General features: G+C 43.7%; 1 protein-coding gene across 1 annotated transcript in view; it reads right to left on the bottom strand.

The window, feature by feature from the left end:
- LOC311616629 (N-acetyllactosaminide beta-1,6-N-acetylglucosaminyl-transferase) overlaps window positions 1-12,333 on the bottom strand; it is an 81,728-nt gene extending 69,395 nt beyond the window's left edge. The window contains exon 1 of the mRNA XM_084872244.1: window positions 10,964-12,333. Coding sequence (XP_084728370.1) covers window positions 10,964-11,882 — 919 coding nt within the window. The 5' untranslated portion in view covers window positions 11,883-12,333. The remainder of the gene's footprint in view (window positions 1-10,963) is intronic.
- Between the last annotated feature and the right edge of the window lie 13,408 nt (window positions 12,334-25,741).

The raw sequence follows: 25,741 nt of genomic DNA, 5'->3' as shown, positions 1-25,741 counted from the left end.
GCATGTCGCAGGTTCCCAAGGGAGCTGCAGGAAGGGAGACCTAAAGATGGGGAGAGACGACGAGAAGCAAGGAGAAAACCAGAAGGAGGCGCGGAGGAGCTGTAAAAGCCTAAGCGCGCGGAGGGGACGGAGCTGGAGAGGAGGGAGGCCGAGTGCCTGGCTGGCGGTCCCAAGCAGGAAGGAGAGAAAAGCTCCGATTGTGCTGGGCCCAGCTCCAACTGCTCTGAACCCCAATTCTAGGCCAGACCCTGGGGACCCAGGCTCATCCAGAGGGAGCCGGGCTGTAAGGCGGAACTCCAGGGAACGGCGAGAGGAGGTCCCGGAGGCGCGCACAGTGCGCGCAGAGAAGGGCCGGCCGGCTGTGCAGCGGGATTGCCCTGACGGGAAGGAGACAGGGGCTCCAGACTGCTCTGAACGCCACCTCCAACTCCACTTCCAACTGAACTGAACCCCAATACCAGACTCATTGGGGGAGAGCATAGACAGTTTGGCAGCAGGCGAAAATCGAGGGCACCTTTCTCTCAGAGGCGCTTGCAACAAGTACTGAAGGACCCTGAGTCTCAGGAGTCGCATAGGGCGGGGCTGACGGAAGCCAAGGCTGAAAGGCTCCACCATGAAACTCCGCCCCATCAGAAAAGCTGCCTGCGAAAATGCCTAAACCAAATAGATCACAAACGAAAGAAATGGAGAACAAAAAGCGACTGGATATAGAGTTCAAAACCACACTTATAAGGTTTTTCAAGAGTCTCCTAGAAAAGGCCAATAAAATAAATGAGACCTATGAGGATATGAAAAGGGATCAACAAGAAATGATAAGGGATCAACAAGAAATAAAGAATACATTGTCTGAAATAAAAAATATTTTACAGAGTCCTAAAAACAGAATAGAAGATCGCAAGAATCAAGTCAAAGATTTGGAACATAAAGAGCCAGAAGACACTCCTCTGCAAAAGCTAGAAGGCAAGAGAATCCAGAAAATTGAAGATGATGTAAGAAACCTCTGGGACAACTTCAAACGATCCAACATCAGAATTATGGGGGTCCCAGAAGATGAAAGAGAGCAAGATATCGAAAACATACTGAAAGAAATAGTGACAGAAAACTTCCCCCACCTGGTGAAAGAATTGGACTTACAAGTCCAGGAAGCACACAGAACTCCAAATAAAAGGAATCCAAAGAGGACCACACCAAGACAAATCATAATTAAGATTCCAAGAGCAAAAGACAAAGAGAGAATATTAAAAGCAGCAAGAGCTAAGCAGGTAGTTACCTATAAAGGAACACCTATACGATTGTCAGCTGATTTCTCAACAGAAACCATGCATGCCAGACGGGAATGGCAAGAAATATTCAACCTACAGCCAAAGATAATCTATCCAGCAAAGCTATCACTCAGATTCGAAGGTCAGATAAAGAGCTTCACTAATAAAAAAAAGCTAAAGGAGTTCATCACCACCAAACCAGAATTATATGAATTGCTGAAGGGGGTTCTTTCAGAAGAGAAAGTAAATAAAGATAAAAATTATGAACAACAAATACGTAACTATCAACAAGTGAATCTAAAAACCAAGGAAATTAAAAAAAAAATCTGATGAACAATATTAACTGTTGAATATAATAGAATCAGAGGTATGGAAGGGGAGTGAACTGATGATTCTTGGGGAAAAGGGGAGAGGGAGATGTGGGAAGAGACTGAACATAAATTGTGCACCTATGGATGAGGACAATGGGGGGTGGGGAAAGGACAGAGGGTGGGGTGAGAAGAGGGGGGGAAGGAACATTTGTAATAATATGAACAATAAAAATTTATTTAAAAAATAAAAAATAAAAAAATAAAGATGGGGAGAAGTGTGGGGAGAGCCTGGGAGACCAGAAATGGGGCTAGTTGTGGATGGAAATGAGCTCACTGAGCGAGAAAGAACAGTATGAGCAGAAAACAAACTGAGGAAAGACTTATTGAAAGCTTACATTTCCCTAATTCTGAATTTCACTGAGAAGAGTGGCTCTAAAGTCAACTTTATCCAAGACTCAATTTAATAGTTGGTAATCAAAAATCAGAAAAGAACAGAATTTTTCAAGTTTCTCAAAGAGGGTTTATATAAGCTGTGCCCTTTGGCACAGTTGGCAACATATAGCCTCTTCTTCACAATGCGGCAAGTGGTGGCTGAAAGTTCCAGAGAGAGTCAAAGGGCGAACAACGTGTCACTCCAGGGCTTCCATCTTTGATAATTAGTTTGTAGCACTTTGACCTCATCTGCCTAAGTAAAAACGACTTTAGAAAAGATAAATTCTGTACTTTGCTTTGTGAGTAGGGGACAGAACACTGGGTTAGAAGTAAAATGATCAGGGAGGAGGCTGAAGAGCACTCCAGAGCGTTCTGGCAGAAGGACTTGCATGAATCGGGCAGGGTAGGAGGGAGGGGCACATTTGGGACCCACAAGCCATCGGGTAGAGCTGGAGTGCAGGATGGGATGGGGTGCCACTGAGAGAAGGCATTGGAAAGCAAGGGGCCAGGCTGTAATGAGCACCCTGTGCCCAGCAAAGGGGCTACAATGTCACGCTGGAAGTGACAGGGATCCATAGAAGGTTTCTAAAAAGGAGAGAGATGTGATCGCATGGTCAAGGTGCCCTTTAAAAAAAAAATTATTATAGAGAGAGAAAGAGAGAGGAAGGGAGTGAGAGAGAAACATCAATTATTATAGTTGTTCCACTTATTTATGCATTCATTGGTTGATCCTTTTATATGCCCTGACTGGGGATCGAACCTGCAAACTTGGTGTATCTCAATGACTGTATCTAATCAACTGAGTTGCCCTGCCAGAACTCAAGGTGCATTTTGATGAAGGTCATCCTGTCCCTGTGGAGAATGGGTTTACACAGACTGAGGATAGGTTCAGGAAAAGTACTTAGAAAGAATTTAGACTCTTGTAGGAGAGAGAGGGAGAAAAAGAGAGGGCAAGCAGGCATAGAGAGGAGGCCAAGAGCAGATCAATGGAGAGGAGGCTGATAGCAGATCCAGTTTACTGACTGTTGACTCTGTACCTGGCACCATGCCAAACTCTTGCACACATTGTCTTGCTGCTTCTGCCAGCAGCTCTATGAACAGGGTGTTGCCAGGCCACGTCATCTCTGTGGCCCTCACACATGGACCTTGCTCATGTCATGCCTGGTCCAGCCCTCCACCTCGCTCATTCAGCACTGCCACCAGGGCTGCTTTTCCGGCTCCTGAACAGGGCACTCTTGCTCACTTCAGGGCCTTTGCAAGCCCTCGTCCCTCTGCATGGAGCCTCTTTCCCAAGTGTATAGCTGGCTCATTTTCATACAGGAAGTACCGTTCATGTGCTACTTTCACCAAGAAGCATTCCCTGACCCCCTCCATTTAAAAGATAACTCAGCCCTGGCCAGTATTGCTAGATAGTTAGAGCCTCGGCCGCACACCAAAGGTCAAGATTCCAGGTCAAGGGCAAGTACCTGGGCTGTGGGCGTGTGGCAGGCAACCAGCCCATGTGGCTCTCTCTCTCTCACATCAATGTTTCTCTCTTTCTCCCTCTCCCTCCCTCCCTTCCACTCTCTCTGAAAAAGCAATGGAAAATAAATATCCTTATGTGAGGATTAACAACAACAAAAATAAATTAAATACATATATTCCTTTCTTGTATCAGCCTGCATTTTCTTTATAGCACTTACCATAATTTCTAATTACCTCTCTGTCTACTTTTCATTATCCGTGTCCCACTTCTAAATGAGAATAGGAATTCATGAGAATAGGAATCTTGTTTTATTCACTACCATATCCCCATACTATTGCACTTCTAGTGCTCAATAATAACAATAACAACAATTATAAAAATTAACACTTCAAACATGTGCTGGTCCAACTCATTTAAGCCTCACATATTTCATACAAATACTATTATTTTCTCTATTTTATAATTGGGAAACTGAGCCTCACCCCCCACCCCCGCCCCAAATTGAGGCAAATTATCCAAGGTCACTCAGCTTGTCTGTGGCTGAGGAGGGATTCAAATTCAGGCAGTATGGCTCCAGGGTCCAAGCTTCCAACATCTATGCTACACTGATACTCTGAGGCTGCGCTTTAAAATGTCAGCCACAGGCTGGTGATGGAGTAGCTAGGATTCCAACCTGGTTCCCTTCAAGCTCCATGGAAAGGCAAATAATTGGAGTGATGAGAATTAAGGGGAGAGAGAAGCCAGTTTGCAGGTCTGAGCTAACAGAGAATGGTGTTGAATTCAAGGGCACACAAGGTGAGTGTAGGAGCTCACGTCTGGGCATGTAGAATTTGAGGTGCATGTTGCCTCTCCTTTACTGTACTTTCTGCTTCTTAGCAGGGCACATTTCTCAACCCCTCGGATCCCACCTTCACATCTGTAAAATGTGGACTTAACTTCCAACTGGACAAATTCTTGGGAAGATTAAACTGAGGTAATGCAGACTCACAGGCAGACGTTCAATAAACATTCGTTTCCTCATCTTTCCGTACTTCTGCTCACATGAAAAAGCCAAAAGTTCAACAACAGCAATAGTTTCAGCAACAGCTTGGGAGAGTGGGAAAATGGGCTAAATCCAAGATGACAGAAGAAACAAGAGAAAATTAGTCTTGGGTGGATCTAAGTATATTATATATATATATGTGTGTGTGTGTGTGTGTGTGTGTGTGTGTGTGTGTGTGTGTATATATATATATATATATATATATATATATATATATGGCTAATATGCAGTGTCCAGAATGAAGGAAGGCCCCAGCAGACAGCCTGTAAAGAAAGGCCCAGATTAGCCCCCATAGCCAGCCAGGCCTTAGGGACCCTACCTGTGCATGAATTTCCTGCACCGGGCCTCTAGTCATTCCATAAGCTTAATGAAACTTAAAATTAAGTAAGTTTCATCTTCTGAACACTTTTTCTAAAATAATTAAATGAAGACTTTGTAAAATTAAGTTCAATTTTATGTAAATATATAACATTAGTCTTAACTCTCCTTCCCCTAGATGTTTCCTTTTATTCTTATTTCTTGCTAGGTATATGTAATACTTCTCTTTGAACAAGTCACATATTTTAATTTTAAATTTTCTCATCTGCAAAGATGAGAACAATAATTCTCTTACAGGGTTCTTGTAAAAATTAAAGGAGCTAATGTACAAGAAATCCTTTTGCAAATTAAATACTATCCAAATATAATAAAGGAACATTATTAAAAATGTGTTTATGAGGAAAAGTGTGTTTATGCTCACTTATCTCATGCCACATCCACAGAAGCAGTTCAGTTAGGATTCTCCAAGTTAAATAGCTCCAGCTCTTACAGCTATGTACCTCATTAAATCAGCAATTTTCCACTTGTCAGATTTTTAAAAGTAATTCTTTATTGTTGAAAGTATTCCATATGCCCCCTTTTTACCCCCATTAACCTCCTCCAACCTGCCCTTGCCCTATCCTTCAGCACCCTATTGTCTGTGTCCATGGGTCATGCATATATGCATTACCTCTCACCCATCCACGTTCCCCACTTTCCGTCTGAGATTCTGCACTCTGTTCTGATAGATCCTCCCTTCCCCCAGCTGATGGACGGAGTATGACGTAACCTGCACCTGCGGCCTGGACATTCCTGAGCACCTAACCAGGCACCTTATAGGGATTGTACATTGAACCACCAATCAGCACCTGCCAAATACCCTAAGCCCCCGATTCCTAAGTGCCTAAGTGCCTACTCATGTGCCTTATATGAAACCACCAGTCAGCGTGTGCCGAGTACCCTAAGCCCCATCCCTTCCCATTCTTCCCCTCAAAAGGTGCCTTCACTCCTGCACATATGCTCCCTTCCTTTGCAAGGCTGCCCAGCAGGGTTCTTCTCCTCTTATAAAGCCTGTAAGTCCTGGTTTTCGGCCCTCTGTCTCATCTTTCATGTTCCATGCTTCCTTGTCTCTACGGCAAAATTTTTAAAGCATGCAATACCTGACTACTTAGTCGAGGGCACTGCTCTCTTTTCCCTTAAAATTGTCAAATAAAAAATGACAATAGCCAATACAATAATAGGCGTATGTTATGAAGAAATCAAAATTATACCTATTTTTTGGTCAGATCAGTAAAATATATAATATTTTTTTTTGCTGTGCCGCATAATTTTAGAAATTAAGTGTATGTGCTATGAGGTGAAAAGGTTAAAAATCGCTGCATTAAATCTTGCCCTCTGGTGTGTGCAGATAGTCTGGACAGCTCTGCCTGCAAGACAGGGAACCATGGTGCAGTGCACTGTGTTGCTGTCTGTCCAGCTTCACCAAGTAGCTAGCCATCCTCCGCTGGAGCCTGCCCCTGACCACTAGCTCTAGTGTGAGAAAGCGGCCCAAGAAAGGCTGGCCAGCATGCTTCACCCCCGCCCCCTGATTTATTTAGGGATAAGGGTTTGGAGCAGTTGTAGTGTAACCCCCATCTTACAAAGGTCGCCTCAAAAGTCGAATTATGGAGTCATTTATTAAAGGCCGGCGGCATATGAGGAAGCAAAAGCGCTCCAGACCTCGCAGCCTCAATCAGCTCGCCACGCCCGGCTTATATTGGCAGAAAATCGCAAAAGTATCGATTACATCTTTGGGTCTGGAATGAGGAACCTGTTTCTCGAAAAAGCATTTTTACAGAAGCAGATTTTGAGCAACTTAGTTATCTATGAATCACTGAATCAACATAAACACATTAGCTGGGACAGACCACCTGGACAATTTAGAAGAATTGTGCCGTCCAGACTCTGGGATCACTGAGTCAGCAGGAAGGCACCATCTGCAGCTACTTAGGCAATTTAAGATCATTGAACTGTCTTGGGTCCCAGGAATGTGCTTCGATGACCAGTGAGATCACAGTCAATGGGATATTCAAACCATCATCAATGGAGTATTCAGTCATACATAAGTTCAGAAAGTGAGTACAGAACTCAAAACAGCGAGGTTAAAATGTTAAACAGCAATTTTTACCCAAGTATGGTTGCTACCATTCTTCAGACCCAGCCTAACAAGCCTGAGGAGTCCCCCAAGCTGCTGCTAAAACTATCAGGAAAAAGACTTTCCTTTTCCCTAGAAGTGCCAGCCGTCAGAACCAAACAGCTGGAGCTACTTCTGGCGATTTCTGACACCTGTGGGAGACCCTGCTTCAGTGAGACCTCCGGGACAGAGGCAGAGAGACGCGGTGGCCACCTCGCCCAGCCTGACATTCCTGAAAGACCCATTCCCAGGCCCACCCTCAGACCCGGGCAAACAGGGATGGCTGGCCTCCCCACAGAGAGATGACCTGCCAAGAAAAAGTCCCAAAAATGTTGTTCCAACTTTGGATCCAGCTTCATTTGGAGCCCATCCTCGAACATCTTAATTCTGTGACTCAGCAAGCTCTGGTGCCTGTTTGAAGTAACTTCAAGTTGCATTTCTGTCACTTGCAACTCAGAGTGAAAACACTTTCCCAAAGAATGTGCACATATAAATAAAACTCAAAGTTTAAAAAGCAATATAAATCGAAGTAGGAAGCATGCTATTTTTAGAATTGGAAAAAAATGAGGAAATGTGATCATGCAGTCACTTCTGAGGTTGAGATAATTTATTAGAAAAAGTGGGAAAAGGAAGAGAAGCAAATGAAAACATAATGGACGAAAAACTTCGTGGCATGAGAAAGGTCAGAATCATGCATGAGTGAAAATTCACCAGAACAAACTTAGAGAGAAAAGGAACTGAAGCCAAATCCTGCAGCAGCTTTGCCTTCTCAGTCGAGATGGCCCCACCCTGAGAGGGACAAGAGGACAAGGTCGCTGTGGGAAGGGAGAGAAAGAGAACACCACCAGCTTCTGTAGATGCAAGCAATTCTACCAGGCTTGAGGCAAAAATCTAAATGGCCAGGGAAAGAAAATGCCAGCGGAATAACCAGAAAAGAGAAAATGGGCTTTTCTCAAGGTGACACATTAGCAACAATTACGAAGATCTGAGAAGTTAGGAAATATGTGTGCATCAGCATCGCGAGGTGGGGGGGGGGGGGGGTGCGGCAGCTTGTGGGGCGGGGAGGTACTGCTGGTAGAGCAGGATGTTTTGTGCTGTGAGTCAAAGAAGTTTGTGCTCCTGGGTTTTCTTTGAGAATATAGCCAGAGGGAGGGATCTAGACAATATGTCTGTCCACCAGCCATAGAGGACAGACTGACAGCCACTCTGCCTGGCCTCCCGGAAGAAGGAAGTGAGACTGGGACTCCCAAGGGGCTTGTCCTGGCCCCACCTTTTCTGTTTCTGATACAATATGGGGAAGGCCTCAGAGTTGGAAACCAAGAGGGAAGTCATTTTCTCCATAGAAAGGCAAGTTAAGAGCAGCGTGAAGATTCTCAATGTAGTGCTACCTCTCTAAATGTCCTTTTTGAGTTCCACCAGTTTTAAATGGTTTTCATCTTGTTTTCTGCTATCTCGTTATAAGGTACTAGTCATTACTCTTGTGGGTGCTTGAGGGAACCCAATAGGCCTGTGCAGGGTCTTTCTAATACAAACACTTTCATTTAGGACGTTTAGGAGAAAGAGAGAAGCGAGCAAACAGGATGCTTATGCTGCATCTCCTACGGAACTTACCTGAACACATGACACTGAAAGGAGGAGAAGTGATGTGGTTCAAGCTTGTCTGGCAATAAAGCAGCAGATCACACAGCAAATCTTAAATCACAAAGAATGCTCACAGGCGAACCCTCGGGAGTTCCTGGAGCGATCGATGGGATTGCCAACCCTGGCGCTGGAGTGTTTGCCTACTTTCCTTTAATCACTAGTCATTCCGAAAGGCCCCTACCAGCAGGATCTGCTTCTGCGGTGTCCCTGTCCCAGATGCCATCTAGAGTCTAAGAAAGGAAGGAGGCAAAGCCCCAGGAAATGTCATATTATCCTGAAAAGCTTGCCTTGCAGAGTCAGACCTGGTAGCCCACTGAACAGGGCTGCGTTCATCTGCCTCCCTGGGGAGATGCTCTCACCCCCCCCCCGCCCCCCCCCCCTCCCCCTGCACCACCACCACCACCACCACTTCCTGCAAGGGAAATGGAATGCACTTGCCACAGGAAATGGGCACTTCAGAGTCCAGACTCCCCAGCACTTTCAGAATTCCCGGGAACCAAGGGCTGGGTGTGTATGTGGTCTGGACATTGCATCTTCTGAAAGGAAAAGCATGTGTAGGAACAAAAGGGGTCTTCCCGCCGGGGCCCTCATTTTGTAGCTGGGAGACATGAGGTTCCACGAGGCTACGTGATTTACGTGGGGTCATGCTGTGACAGAGCAAAAGCCAGCGTGCTACGCCGAAGACCTATAGCAAACATGGTTCTCTCTCCTGTGCCTTTCTTTCTAAGTGTCATTCTTGGTCTCCCACTTGGTCTGTTTGATTAGGGTTGGGAAAAGGAGAAAGGGGCAAAGGAAAAAAGGGGGATGGAGAAAGTTTCTTTTTTTCCTTCATTTTCTTACACTGTTTTGACACTGATAAGACTGGCCGTCCCTTCTGTCAAAGTAACCACAGACACTGAATGCTAATCAAAACTCATGTTTTTCTTTTCTTAAAAAGTGACAATTCAGGCTCTGCTACGTTAGAAAATGCCTTCATCTCAGTGTGATAGCTAAGGAAACACATGGCTAGGACCAAACTTTTGTAAATCTGAAGGGAATCGTGAAAATAGAAAGGGGATAAATATTTAATGAAAATCAGCCTCTAAGTACCTATTGCCTCAATTCAATGTCAATTATGGAAAAAGAAAAAAAAAGAAAGAAAGAAAACAACGGGAGAGGGAGGTAGGGCAGAAGACAAAGAGCAGGACAAAAGCCAGCCCTAGTCCCCAGGCCCGTCACCCGGACGCAGAGCCCAAACACGGTATTTTCCAGAGGTCACTGGCCTGCCTGTCGCCCAGCAGGCCCTGCCCTGCAGCTGAGAGCACCTACCAGTGCTTCCAACTTGGCAGCCGCCCAGGAACCAGAACAATGATCGCCTTTCTCTTGCCATAATAATGCTGTCGAGTTCATCAGAGATCCATTTTGTATTTTTCATTGAGTTCAAAGCGTGCTACTTCCTTCAGGAGAAATCCTATTGTGTTTTAAATAGTTTTAAAAATAGTTGATCTACTCCCTTGGGGAAAATAGAAATGTTTTTGATGAAAAAGAAAAGAACTTCTCAGAGAGCCTCATTATTTATCTAAAGTAAAAAATAAAAAAATAAAAAAATCACAAATATATATATATATATATATATATATATATGTGTGTGTGTGTGTGTGTGTGTGTGTGTGTGTGTGTAAGTTTACACCTATGAAACAATACAGGCATGAGTCCATATATTTCTCAGTTTACTGGGAAACAGCTGTGGTAAAGCCTATACTTTGCCATTCATTCACTCACTCACTCACCTAATATATACTTATTAAGCACTAACTATGTGTTCTAAACATGGAGGACACAGCAGTTAATAAGATAGACAAAGGAGCTAATGCAGAGGAGGCCAAGAACAAACCGTGCACATAAGTAAATATGACAATTCCAGAGCATGATATACTCTTTGAAGGAAAGACAGGGTGGGGTGGTCAGCTCAGAGCCATCTGGCTGACAAGAAGGAGCCTGTGCTGTGTAGGGGTAGGCAGGAGATTGGGCCAGAAAAAGGCCCTGGGGTTAGAGCAAATTTGACAAATTTGGGAGAAAGAACTCTAGCGAGGATTGAGAACAATAATATCTATCGTGGCAAAGACTCCATCGGATGATAATTGCAAGAGAACATGATGAACTGCAAAACAACCCCACTGGAAAGTGCTGTTTGGCTGTGCTACAACATCGTGTTATCACATAAAAAACCTCATTCTGCCGTTAGAAATGGTTAGGGTGAGAACTATGTGTTGTTTCATCTTCTCCCATGAAAAGAACCAGGCTCTGGAGAAGCTCCTCAGGGGTGGCGTCACCATCACGCCCAACGCGGACCTCACATACCTGGGATCCTGTTGAGCGTCACCCAGAAATGCTCATCGGGACTGAAGGTGTCCTTGGACCACTGGAGCAGGTCCACAGCCCGGGGGTCATGGAGCACAAAGTTGGAAAATTCTCTGGACAGGGCCACATAGGCCGAGCCAAAGTAGATGGTGAGGTTGTGGGGGGGAGGCGGCTTCAGAGCGGCGGTTCTGATCACGTAGGAAACCTCTTTGCCCAGGTGCTCTCGGTGGACGTACTTAGTCCGGCCGATGGCATGCGCCGGGGGCAGCACCCCCGGCGTGATGTTTTTCCCTTTGAATCCTTTCAGATACTGGATTATTTCCTTGTTGGTTTTCAGGGGGAAGTCTTGCCCGCAGGTGTTGATGGCGTACTTCCACGGGACCGCGGAGGCCACCAGGTCCCTCAGGCAGTTCAGGTCCGCCTGCAGCCTGGAGATCCCGCCATACACGACCGGCTCCATCCTGGAGGCAAGAAAGGCGTTGGGGAAGCAGCTCAGCAGCTGCTCCACAGCATCTTTAAAGGCAGCTGTGGCCTTCTCGTCCACATGGACGCAGTAGACGTTTTGGGGCATGTAGATCGCTCTGAAGAGCCTCTCAAAGGTATCGAAGTTGTGATGGATGACCATGACATAGGCCAAAGGGAACCCAGACTCTTCTTCGGATAACGGGGCCGTGATGTAGTGGCTCTGGGCCAGGTAGTCTCGGCAGGAAGGCTTCTGATAGAGCATCAGTTTGTCCCGCCACAGGAAAGGTGTCTTGCCTTTGATAAAGGATGCGCAAACTTGAGTCAGCATCAGAGTGTCCGAGTTATTCAGCCTTTGGAGGCTTTGCTCTCCCCCAAACATGAACACATAGAACACGATAAAAATGATGACACAGGAGACAGAAACTATAAAAAGGTAACGCATCGATGAAGACATGCCTCACAGAAGAGCAGGATTTCAAAGACGGTGGAAATCTGTGAGTCTTTTCCCGAACTTACTTTTCCCTCTGAGTTCTTATCTTGGTACATGCTCCAGCCACTGGGACCCTGAAGGAGACGCTGGGAATTTATTCCGCTTCATGCCGGGAGGCCAGCTGCAGGCTCTGTCCTCGTGCTGACATTAGCAACTGATCCCGCCCCGTTCTCTGCCTCTCTCAGAACGCCTTTGTCTAAATCCCAGTAGCAGGTTCTTACGCCCAACCTTGCTCCCTCCCTCTGCTTCCGGGCTTGCATCTGCCGAGAGAGCAGTTTCACTAAAACTCTGCTAACCGCTCTCCCCTGCAGATTTAGTTTCTCAGATCTCTCTTCTTTCATTTCCTATTCCCCCGCCTCTCCTTCCCTCCCCGCCCCTTGTTATTGCCATTCAGGGAATTAGCACAGTGAAAGGCAAAGTTGAAATGATGCGTTCTGGCAGGCATGCGTTTCCTGCTAGTCATCTGACTGGCTGTGGCACTCACCCCTCTCGCTGCTCAGGGCAGTGATCTATACATCACCTGGTCCCTCGGCTCTCCCAGGGTGACCCACAGGGCGTAAGGCAGCCTCCACTCTCAAATACGCTGCTTCAATGAGGAAAAAAAATGACTGAGGTGACAAGGAAAATAAAGCTCATCCATCCTGGCTCCTCCGCAAAGCTTTCCTGCCCCGCCCTACCGCGCTCAGCTCCAGTCCTGGGGGATCTGAATGGCAGGGATCCTGGCCCTGTGACTTTGGGATCAGGTGACAGCGCCTCTTCTCCTCCTCCAGCACCCACGGTGGGGCCTGTCACAGAATGTTGGGGTCACAGGAACAAGTTCGAACTTCATACCCTGATACAGATAAGACCTTAAAGCTTTACTTGAATCCTGGCCACAAGTATGGTAACAGTTGAGATTAGGGGACCTTGGGGCTATTCCGGTTTTAACCACCCAAAGAGCATCATCAGACACTGTTCCTGCCAAATTAAATTTCTCAACCACCTGGGAGATGAACGTTGGTTCCCCTATTTGCAAATAATAGTGTTTTGGCGAAGGAGTACCAAGCTCTTCCACTTAAACAGTTCTTTTCTTCCACCTTTCCCTTTTCCACCCGTGCTTTTATTTTTTTTTAATTTTTTTTTTTAAATATATTTTATTGATTTTGTACAGAGAGGAAGGGAGAGAGATAGAGAGTTAGAAACATCGATGAGAGAGAGTCATCGATCAGTTGCCTCTTGCACACCCCCTACTGGGGATATGCCCGCAACCAAGGTACATGCCCTTGACTGGAATCGAACCCGGGTCCCTTCAGTCCCCAAGCCGACGCTCTATCCATTGAGCTAAACCGGTCCCGGCTCCACCCGTGCTTTTAAATGTAGATTCATACTATATATTTTACTTAAAATGACTCTGAAGCACCATTCAACTACTAAATGCCTTCCCATTGCTCCTCACTGTTACCGGAACGAAATGCCTCGGTGCCTCCACCTCAGGAGGAGAGGAAAGGCAGAGGGGAAAGTGAAGTCCAGGCTGGAAGAATGAGCAGCAGGAGCAATGGCAATGAGAAGGAAACAGGACAGCGTGCTCCGCAGCCACGTGCTGTCCCGTGGGCATGGGTGCTGACTGACAGCAGGCAACCCCCACACCTGCATTGTTCTAGTCCTGTAACAGCAGGGTAGAGACTTGTCCAAAGGAAGGAGAGAGTGTGCGCTGAAGGACAGGATTTCTTCATGGGATGGGGTGGGGCTCAGTCTCCATTGTGAGACTAAATTAATTCTAGGTAGTCTCACCATTGGACTTGTAGGCAAAGTGGAAAAAGAAAATGCAGCCATTATGTGGGTAATGCAGATCAATCTCATCCTTAGTAGGAGTAAAGCAAACAGCTGAAAGTTCATGATAACAGAAAATTCAATCCCAAGCTTCTCTTTTTCTAAATAGTTCCTTTAAATATTATGTTATTATATGTTCTATTTCAAAACAATAGAGAGTAATTTTAGTATCTAGTTTGGTAAAGTCTGTTGACTTAGAATGAGTGTTAAAATATTTACTGTTTGCCTAGCCACTTTGGCTCAATGGTTAGGATGTTGGCCTGAGGACTGAAGGGTTCCAGGTTCTATTCCAGTCAAGGGCACACCTCGGTTGCCAGCTTGATCCCCCAGCCCCTGTCTGGGTGTGTGCGGGAGGCATTCAATTGATGTGTCTCTCTCAGTCACTCAGTCTTTCTCTCCCTTTCCCTCTACTCTCTCTAAAAGTCAATAGCAAAATAATCACCAGTGAGTATTAACCGAAGATAAAAATATATATTTGCAATTTAACCAAGTGCTCAGTATACAGATATATAAGTTAATTAGGCCAACGGGGCTGTTTACATAATTATTTCCAACTGGCCAATAATATAGGGGCACTAACAGTGTTTCTATAGTAAGAAATGTAGACACTAGACAGATTAAGAACTTTCATGATACTTCTGTATTCAGTCCATTACTTCAAGTGCATTTTTTTGTGTGCTGAAAATATACCTGTTTTCCCCTCTGCCCTTTCAGCTGTCCTTGGGCCAACTTTCCCCACCCTCAGGTTCTGTTCTTAAGAAATCCCTATGAGAGAACTTTTTAAAAACCTGTTGCTGCAAAGAGCAAGGCTGAGAGAAAGGTTACCTGTTACCTTTCCTTCCTCAGAGGCATCTGGTCTGCGTATCTGAAATAGACCCTGTGCGATTTTTTTTGCTACTGAGACCGAACACCTCTGCCTCCCAACTTGCCTTTGGCTGCAGACAAGGACAGGGCTGACTCTCACAGCCCTGGCAACCGCACCTGTCCCTCACTTTGTAGGCAGCTATTCCTGAACTAGCTACTTATTCTGGCCAAACACGTTTATATATCTGGCTAGACATGCCCTCTTCCCAGGGCTACTCTTCATTCCATTCAGAAGTCTTTACTTTTTGCTCACTTTAAAGACATTTTTCCAGTTACAATACTACCTGCACGGTTCCAAAATGAAGAGGGTGTCCTTTCTTTGAAATGATGGGAGACTCGTATCCCAGTGACATAAAGAGATAGTCAAAGGGGAGAAAGAGAGTCCTCGACACTGGGCCCCTGCAGGCTTGTGTGTGAAGGGGCAGGGGGGCGCGTGCCTGGCACTGCGAGCCCTGGAGGAGGAGGCGGAGGAGCTGAGAGCTAGTGTGCTGCCTGCCGGGCTGCCAGGCCTGTGAGGGAGGTGGCAGGCGGTGGTGGAAGACGGTGTACTGTGCCGAGAACTTGGATTCCATCCTGCGGCCAAAGGAGCACCAGCAAAGACTTTGGGTGGAGGGCTGCTCCCCGGAAACATGTGCCAAGTGGAGGAGGAACGGGAGCAAAGGAAATCATGGCGGGAAATTACACTGCAGCCCATATCTATGCATAATGCACACATGAATAACAATGAAAATATCAGATGTAAGTAAAGCCTGTTCCACTGTGAAGTAAAGGTGCTACCTACTCCTTAGTTAGTAATGTGTCCTAGAAACAATCCAAGGCTCTGACAAGGCTTCCAGGCCTGTAGATATTCACAGACATCAGACACTGCATATTGGCTGAGGTTTCTCTTAAACGAAGATAGGGGAAAGAGTTAAAGTTCCAGGGACATTATTGAATCATGATTGGGAATTGTAGGAATAAGTCTAGACTTATTTTTTCCAACCCCTCACTTTGTAATGTAGAAGTATGTACATTACCATATTTATACTATTTATTTACCTATTTATATATGTTGAATGAATGAATGAATGGAGTCCACAACCCCCATAGTTCCAGGTGCCCATGGGTAAAAGAGCTCTCAATTAGAATTGGGAACAGAGCAACTGGTATCTCATAATTTGGCAAACAATAACTCTGAACAGACTAACCAGATAGATTAAATGACAAAAAACACACAGCTTTTAATCAAATTTCCAGGGGAAACCATGAAAAATGTGTTTCTTCTTGTGTGTCAAGAAAGGGTTGTGCACTAACTCCCACAGTATTACTCACAGGGCCTGGTGCAAATCACTCTCTACCGTTCACTGGTTATGTGGTCTTAGATCCCGCTTGCCTCACCTTACTAAATAGGGTGTTCTCTGCCGTGCCTTCCAGCTTTCGTGAGCTGTGTAATTCGGTATGTGCGAGGTGAGTTCGCTAAGCACAGTGATGGAATTCAAGTGTGAGTACGGCCCTGTCCTATAGGACTCAACATACATACAACAGAAAATATAATCAAATACACAAAACAGGAAAGACTCTGGGTAAGTTCCAAACCAGAGGTTATCTACTAAATGTCATGAGAGCTCTGAGGACAAAGATGGTTAGAAATGGAGCATGATGGTTAGAAAGCGCTTCGCTGGTTAGATTCACACATAGAGCATGCAGGAGGTGGTCCAGTTGGAAAAATCATAAGAAAGCAAGAACACAAAAACAGGAAAGCAAAGTGGAGAACCTTCTTGGGAAGAATTGTGAATCGGAGCTTCTTGATTCATATGACAACAGAGAAAACCGTTCAAATCAGTAAGCCATTATCTCAAAGTGCCGGTCAGGGTGAGGGTGAACTCCAGGAGTGCTGGACTTGTGCCTCCTGTTCCTATTATAGCCCTGCAGCTCAACAGGGCCTATGTTCAATGTGTGTTGAATGGGTCCAGAATCATCTGGGCATTTGAAAGTGCAATCTTTAACTACAAAGAAAAGGAGTGTTGAAACCCATGTTTACATAAGCTTTCAATTTATATATTAGAATAGCATGAGCTAAGGCCTCTGTGATTTTTTTTTCTTTAAGCAAATTTCTAGTTTTCCCAAAGTATAGTTTTACTGTACCTGTAAGCATTTTCACCTCTTCCCCTTCAGTGTCCGCCTATAGAGACCTAACTATAAACACACATGAGCATTGACCTCTATTCGCACCTTCTTGTGCATCTTACCTTTGTTTAATTGCATGTACTAATTCAAACTTCATTATTCTTTCATAATTGTTCTGGGACTTGTTTTTCCATTCTCAATTAACTGCTATTCTTTAGTTGGGAAAGAAAGTGAGGGGACACAGGCTTGAGCAGAAACACTAGATTTATAATGTTAAATAACAGCAAAAAAGTTCGCTTACAGGACTTGCTCTGATAAACTTTGTTGAAGTAGCATCCAGAGGTTAAGTAATATTTGCAGAAAGGCTAGGTAAGTGAGGTGAGATTGTATCATTTCTTGGGTTCACTCATGGCTGTTTCTTGAAAGACCATTTCTGTGTGATTTGCTTTGTGTTTGTAGAGGTCAAGTGAGTCATGCTTAATTATAAAATGTCAGGATTAATTTTCCCCCTTGAACTAAGAATAATTCACCAGAAAGAACAGCCACGTGAGTAATTCTGTTCTGTGTAGCCCGATGGTTCATAGATGGGGCCTTTTTTCTTCTCTTTTTAAATAATGATGACCATGATGTTAAAGAGGAGAAGGAAGGAGACATTTCCAAGCACACATTTAACTGAAATGGTAATTCTCCCATAACTGAGTGTCCTCCCGTGGGGGTCACTGGGGAAAATCCGCCTTCTCCTGGGACCCAATCATTTTTACTTTCTATACCATTCATCTAATTAACAACAGTAGGAGTTGTTGTCTAGATCACAAAACCCAAAACATTATTTCAAGTTCTCACCATAGAGAAGGGCAAGGCGTTTAATATACAGAATTGTAAAGGCCTAGGTGGCAGGTACATAAGATGGTCATGCTGGATCATAGCATGGCACTGTGGGCTGCAGTGTTCTGCATCTGATTTTCTTGTAACAAAGATATCATGGAAACACTTCCTGGATGTTAAGAGAGCTAAGCAAATACTTGCAAAAAACAGTGTACACAGATTCAAATAGGCACATTCAAAGCATGCACAGATAGGCGGCAATCTTCTGGTAGAATAAATGTGACAATTAGAAATAGGAAGAACCTGAAATTTAGGACATTAGAAAATGAAAAATAAATTACCCAAAATAAGTCACAGCCAGTTATCATTTCAAGATGTGGGCGCTAATAGCTTAATCTTAGCAGAACAACTGACTCTATTATTTTACCAAAACATTTGTTTTCAAAATTATTCAGCCAAACCAGGGGTGTCTACGGCTTGGGGATGAGAATAGTTTAGATTGTTCTGGCCAAATTGCTCAGTGGTTAGAGTGTCGGCCAAAGGACTGAAGGCTCATAGTTCAATTCTAGTTGAGAGTAGGCTTGATACCTGGCCCTGGTCAGGATGTGTGCAGGAGCAACTTATCAATGTGTCTCTCTCACATCCATGTTTCTTTCTCTTTGTCTCCCCCACCCCCCCCCCTCGCCACTCGCTCTGAAAATCAATGGAAAAAATATCCTTGGGTGAGGATTACCCCCACCACCACCAAAAAAAAGAGTTTAGATCAGAAATTTGCAAGCTTCTGTTTAACATTTCATCACCAGAAGGGTTTGTTAAAAATACAGGTTACAGCCCTCGCCAGTTTGGTTGAGTGGATAGACTACTGGCCTGCAGTCTGAAGGGTTCTGGTTCAATTCCAGTCAAGGGCACATGCCCGGGTTGCAGGCTTGATCCCCAGTAGCAGGTGTTCAGGAAACAGCCAATCAATGATTCTCATCATTGATGTTTCTATCTCTCTCCCTTTCCCTTCCTCTCTGGGGAAAAATAAAATAAAATACAGGTTACAGGGCTCTGACCCAAAAGGTCAGTAGGTTTCAGATGGAATTTAATAATTTGCTTTTCTAATAGGGAATTGGGTCCAAAGTTTGAGAACTAATGGATCAGAGACCAAAATTCTTTGATTTTTTCCCCTCAGTGACCACACTTGATCTATTTTCCTATGACTAGGCAATTTATTGTACAATAAAACAACCAATGTTTGGCATGAACCAGCCTATACAATTTGGAAATGCTTAATAAACATGAACTTAAATGGTGGATGATTGCCCTGATCAGTTTTATAAGTAAACATATAAAATGTACTATGAAAAGCAATCAGTACTTCTAGGAAGAATGAAAGAAATAAATATACAGAAAAGGCTTTTATTTAAATGAGAAAAATCCTAGGAGCAAGTTGTCCTGCCCTGAATGCAGTCTCTAATTTACTGTACACAGCAAGCACACCAGGGCATAATCCCAGTCTTTTACAAAATGTAGAATAGGACTACTTACTGACAAACTACTTACTGATGTTTTGAGGATCTAGTGGGCCATAAGCTGAATGAGAGGAAGGTGTAGAAGAAGAGTCAAAATAAATAAATAAATAAATAAATAAATAAATAAATAAATAAATAAGAAAAAGGCAGAAAATACCAAATATTGGTCCAGACGTGGAACAACCCGAATGTTCATGTACTGCTTGTGGACGTATGAGTTGGTTCAACTCTGAAAAACCGGCAATCTTTACTGAGCATAGGCCCATCCTGTGACCCAGAAATTCCATTCCCAGGTATTTATTCAACAGAAATGTGTACATTTTTATGAAAGGACTTATAGCTTAATATTTGCTCCAGCCATACTCATAACAGACCCAAAACTCACACCAAGTTATTACAGATCAGGGTTTCTCAATCTTGGCACTGTTGGCATTTGAGGCAGAATAAGCTTGTGGGTGCTTTCTGTGTATTTTAGGAAGTTTAGTGATATCCCTGGCCTCTACCACTAAATGCCAGTAGCACCCTTTGCCCCCCACCCAAGTGGTGACAATCATAAATGTCTTCAGATGTTGCCAATGTTCCCTGGGGGTGGAGGGACAAAATCACCCCTCCCCACCTCTCCTCCTTCTCTCTACACAGCAATGAAAATGAATACATATTAATGCCTGAAACACCATCAAAAGCAAATCTCACAAACATAATATGAAGCAAAAAACACCAGACCAAAAAGAGAGAGAGAGAGAGAGAGAGAGAGAGAAAGTAAGTACAGGTTGTATATTTCCATTTATAGAAAGGACAAGAAATCAAAGTAATCTATGGTGTAAGACATGAGGGTAGAGCCTGGGATGCTAGTCATGTTCTATGTTTTGATGTGGGTTATATGAATGTGTTCATTTATGGAACTATATCAAGCTGAACACTAATATGTGCACTTTTCTATGTTATACACTATTTCACCAAAAATGATTGAATGAATGGATGAGTGAATGAAGGAGTTATGGTCCTCCTAAGAAAACTCTTCCAAAAGGAGTCTTCAAGGTGAGTAGGGATCAGGAGTCTTCCTTAAATAACTGATATTTATGGAATTACTTATGACCAGATACACTGCGGTACCATATACATCACTTCTTTAAGCAGTCTGACTACCAAGGGTGTTTCTACTTTGGCTCCTGACACCAGCCACCTTTGGCCACTCCTTTCTACCAGTGAGCAATGTCCAGAAGAAATGGAGCCAATAGAAAACAGAACAGGACGTCAAAACTTAATTCAAAAACCCTTTGTGCTCATCAACACAGAACTGAGCACCAGTTGTTAGGGGACTTGTCAGCTAGATCAGATAAGGATGGAAGAAGTCCTGCTCTGACAAACAGAATGTTTTACAACAGGGTGCCAAGAAGTATGAATGACAAAGCTGACAGCTGGCATTAGGGGCTATCACCCCCACTAGCCAAATGAGGAAACTGACACTCAGAAGGTCACTGCTCTCCCAGGGAACCTTCCTGACCAGGGTCACTGAGAAGGGCTGGCCTAGGACTTGAATGTGAGCAGCTCTGCTCCAGAGCTCTTGCTTTCAGTCACTGTGCCATCCTGTGCCCAGAAATGTCTAGGCCAGAGCACCCAGATCTGCTTCCTGGAGAAAACATGAGAAATAATGAGAGCTGTTCACGTTCAGTAAGACACATGCATTCCTTTTTCCACACTCCTTTTCTTTCTCTCACATTCAATCAATAGACATGTGTTGAAAAGACACCTAAGCCTGAAGCACTGTGACATTTCTTTTCCATTCCTGCCAACACCTTTCTGTATTGTTCAGAAAACCATGTGGACAAATCTTTCCCTTCCAGCTATCATTAGGATTGACTTCCAAATTCCATCTCCCCAGCTCCCTCTTCAGGTGGTCATATTTCTGCATGGTCTGACTAGTCACAAGCAGAGGGCTTGATCCAGGGGACACCGTGGCCCACGCAAAACTGGGTTCCAGAAGGCCTGGCTCTGTCCACAGTACTTTTTCTAAGTCTCTCTTGATTAGCATAATTTGAGTATGCTGCCTGTTTTCTTTCTGGGATCCTGACTGATACAATAATAAATAATAACATTGAGATAGTACTTATCAGATGCTGGATATTTGGTCAACATTTCATGTTGATTACTATTTAATGCTCACAAAAACCATATATATCAAGAGCAAAACATGCCTGAAGGGAAAGAAATGTCTGAGGGCTAATCTTTCCAAGGACAATTAAAGGAAACACACCCTGGGAACTCATGTAGTTTTAGGTCCTCTCCCACCCTCTGACCCTATATGAAGGCTGGCTGGGGTGGAGATGCCAGAGCGGTTTCTCTCAGGGTATTATGCCTGTAGTTCTCTTGGATCACCAGCCATCTGAATAGAAACACACCACAAAGATCCAACTTTGTTTCTACTTGTTGTATCTGATAGTGATAGGCAGTGGACTCTTTGTCTGGCTTCAGTTTCTAAATATTATTCTCTACTAGATGGAATGAGGATTCCTTAAAGGAAATGGCTGACTCCAAGACAGGGACAAGTTAAGTACAAGATTTACAGAACACCTCCTGGTGCTAGACAGTAAGGAAGCACTCAAAGAATAATGTGGACATATTGAAAAGACACAGAAAACAGCTTAAAGGGGCCCCACAGGCCAGTTCTGGGACAGTAGAGCAGCAAAATAAGAATAAATAGTAATGAATTATAAATCATTGAGTAAAATGAGAAATCATATCCATAGGGATAAATATAAATAAATAAACAAACAAGGCAAGTAAGCACGTGGGGAGAAGAGAGGGCTCTACTTTATTGGTGAATGTCAGCTAATGATCATAGAGGGATGGAGTTTAAAAAAAATCACAACTTGGCAATCACATGGTAATAATTGGGTCAGGCAAGAACCACCAGTGGATGGTAGAACTGGAGAGTGAACATTTGACGAAGGACAGGACATCTAACTAGTCTCAAAGTGTCTGCCTACAAAATACTTAGTAATTACTTAGTAGTATTGTAAATACAAAATACAAATTTGTCAGGTACCATCTTAATGAAATGGCAAAAGTTAGTATTGCCACTCTCAGAACGAAGCAGCACGGCATGCTTCTACAGCATTATCTCTCTGGTATCTCTGCCCAAAAGGCATAGCTTGAATCTCGTCATGAGGAAACACCTGCACCCTCAAACATGATGAAACCTTGAAAGACACAGACTGAGAAATTGTTCCAAATTAGAGGAGACTAAAGAGATATGACAAGTAAGTGTAGTTTGAGATCCTTAATGAGACCCTAATTTTATGAAAGACATTATCAATACAACCAGTGATACTGGACTACAGTGTGTGGATTAAAGAGAAATGCTGTATCACTTGATGATTGTACTATGGTTATGCAAGAAAGTATCTCTGTTGCTGGTGTTAGGAATTAACTGGTAAAGGGTATAGGAGAGCTCTTTACCTCTACTTATAAGTGTAGTAATTTTGAAATTAGTTTAAAATAAAAGGTTGAAAACTCATTAAGATCTTTAAACATTTTCAAAGAGTAGTATTTTTATTAAATACATTGCTTTCAATGTAGTATTTTTTTATTATTATTAAATACATTGCTTCAGCCATGGGGACTTCTGAAAGGCAGCATGGTAGATGAGGCTGATCACAAATTAGGGGTCAGGCAAACCTAGATTAAGTCGTTCTGCTGTGTGGAACCCTGGCTTCCTCATTTTCGAATTGGAGGTGATAACATCTACTTCCCTCAGAGGATTTCTGCGAGGCTTTAGTAACTTAATCAAATGATGTTGGGACTTTCTGCTCTCTCCTTGAGAAAACACTTGTGCTATAGGACTTCTTCAACAGTGCCAGTATTGGAGCCATCTAGGATGTGGAAAGCCCCTTCTGTACAATTAACATAGGCCACTCATTACAGCATGATTCTACCGAAAGATAAATGCTGGGTCACTGAGTTCAGTACTTCTCTACCTTTTCAAAAGAATTTTTAAAATTGATTTCAGAGAGGACAGGAGGGAGAGAGAGAAAAAAAATATTAATGATGAAAGAGAATTATTGATTGGCTGCCTCCTACACCCCTCCCCCACACACACACACACAAACACTGGGGATTGAGGCCACAGCCTGGGCATGTGCCCTGATTGGAATCAAACCATGACCACCTGGTTCATAGGTCAATGCTCAACCACTGAACCACACTGGCTGGGCTCTTCTCTACCTTTTATGACCAAATGAAAACTTGCCCCTCTGATATTTTGAAATCCCAGTTTTAATTTAGGATGGTATATTAAGGAAGTACTTTTCAACAGTTATCTCACCATGATATATTGAAAATCATCATTTGTCTGGCACCTATAAAAAATAATGGACAAAATTCTTTCAGCCAAAAGTGTCTGTCCAAAGGTTTCCAACTGCTCTGGGTCCCCAACTGCCCTCCCCTGCCAGTCTGCAACCACTGTCATGTGCCAGCAGGCACAGCCACAGCTGGGAAGGTAAGCAATGAGCACAAAGCATAACAAGGAAAGAGCTGCCATTACAGGAAATAGATGGGAATGAACTAAAAGCACTCCACACATTTTGGAAAAAGGAGTTCTTTCTAGTTGCACCATGTATGAATGAGGATTTACTACAAGCATGTCAAACTCATGACCTGCAGCCCTCAGAGAATATTTTTGCAGCCCAGCCAATATAACGGTATGTAAGAAAAATTTAATAAAAATTTTGTAACTTAATTTTTACAATATACTGTTATACATAATTATTAATAACTAGAGGTCTGGTGCACAAAATTCATGCATGGGGGTGGGGGTGTTGTCCCTCAGCCCAGCCTTCATCTTCTCCAGTCTGGGATCCCTCTCACAGTCTGGGACTGCTGGCTCCCAACCGCTCGTCTGCCTGCCTGCCAGCTTGATCACCCCCTAACCACTCCTCTACCAACCTGATGGGTACCTAACTGCTCCCCTGCTGGCCCAATTGCCCCCAACTGCCCTCCCCTGCTGGCCATCTTGTGGCAGCCATCTTGGACCACTTGGGGGTGGCCATCTTGTGCAAAGGTATAAGGGTCAATTTACATATTACCTCTTTATTATATAAGATGAACTTCAACATTCGCTAATGACTGATTACTACAATTGTGTTGCATTAATTTCCCTTACACACCTTATGTGCAGGCGCACCATTTCTCACCACTAATACTAGCAGCGAATGTTTTAGCAGCCGATTGCCACGTCATTAACCTTGGACTGACCTGTTTGGTGTTCACACAGGAAATATTTTGCTTTCAGAGAACAAGAAAAGTAGTTTATTTGCATTCCACTTATTAATTTGGGCAGTTATTCAGTGTCTGGTGAGTTAATGTTCAAGAAAAAAATATTAATTTTTATTAAAATATCCTATTATTTTATGTTAACAATTACTCATTTACTTTAGCCCTTTGTATTCAGTATGTCTCTATTGAAATATACCTACGTTTCTATGAAAAATGAAGTAATTGTGTGTGTTTTTTGTGGCCCACATACACTAAAACCTCATTTATCTGGCCCGTGTTAGCCTTCGAGTTTGACAGGATCTATGTATGACCTTCAGAACAAGCTCGGGTTTCTATTTTCTTACCAATAGTGACTTATTTTAGCAATTAACTTCATTCTCAATTCTGCCTTGTCGTTGATTTCATTTCCCCTCCTATCCTAACCTTCCCTTTTATGGCTTCGAATCTGGAAAGCAAGAAAAGCCTTAAAGCCTGTCCCTCGCAGAGCTTGTGCCTGAGACGGAGGATGCTGGAGTCTCGCAGAGCAGAACTGCGTCCTGTAAAATCCCAAAGGCGAGGACAAGAGCTGCGCACGCCTCAGCATTCGGACGGACAGCTCTACAAAGGTGGCTGGCTTACCTTTCATAAAAAATGTCCGGCTTTTTCCCAAAGCTACACGGAGATTAGTTAAGATTGCAAAGGAGATAGGAATTTGGAGTTCGCTTCGTTCCTAATAAGGAGAAAGCTGAACACATTTATGAATCATCTGAGGTAAAAACAAATGATTGTGAAACCCTGTCAGACGCTGTCTAAATCTGTCAAGCTCAGTAACACAGGAATTCGTATTTGAAGCAACAAACTGATGTGGATGAACAAGCCCCTCCAATGTAGCTAGTACAGGCCAATCAATGTGCACACGCAAATGGAGAGCACAGCCAAGGAGCGAATCTTGTAAAATGGAAGAAACAAAAAAAGTAAAAGCCACAAAAATACTAATTAGGACACTGGCACGGCCTTTCACCTCACTGCTTAGAAAGCTGGGAGGTGAGGGCTGTGCAAGTAAAAGGGGCTCGGTAGTAAATCTCACCAAAAGTAACCTCTCAGGGCGATCTGGCCGCGAATTCCTAACTGGGCAAGTCATGGTGAGCTGTCATGCCCCAGACTTACAGCTTCTTTACTAAAAGGTTTATCCTTGCCTTAAGCAAGCCCTGTCCATTGTTTTGTGCTTCTCTAGGTTAGCACACTGCCTGGTTAGAGCTTCCTCCTGATACACTGGGGCAGTGGGTTCCATCTCCTGCCTGGGCACATACAAGAAGCAACCCATGGATGTCTAAATAAGTTGAACAACAAATGGATGTTTCTCTTTCTCTCTCTGTCTCTCTCTCCCCCCTTCCTCTTCCTCTTTCTAAAAAATCATTTAAAATGTGTTTTAAAAATAAAATAAAATGCCTC

The sequence above is a fragment of the Pipistrellus hanaki genome (assembly GCF_964339955.1).
Source record: "Pipistrellus hanaki genome assembly, chromosome: 2".
Lineage (NCBI taxonomy): Eukaryota > Metazoa > Chordata > Mammalia > Chiroptera > Vespertilionidae > Pipistrellus > Pipistrellus hanaki.
This window is presented reverse-complemented; position numbering and strand designations above follow the sequence as displayed.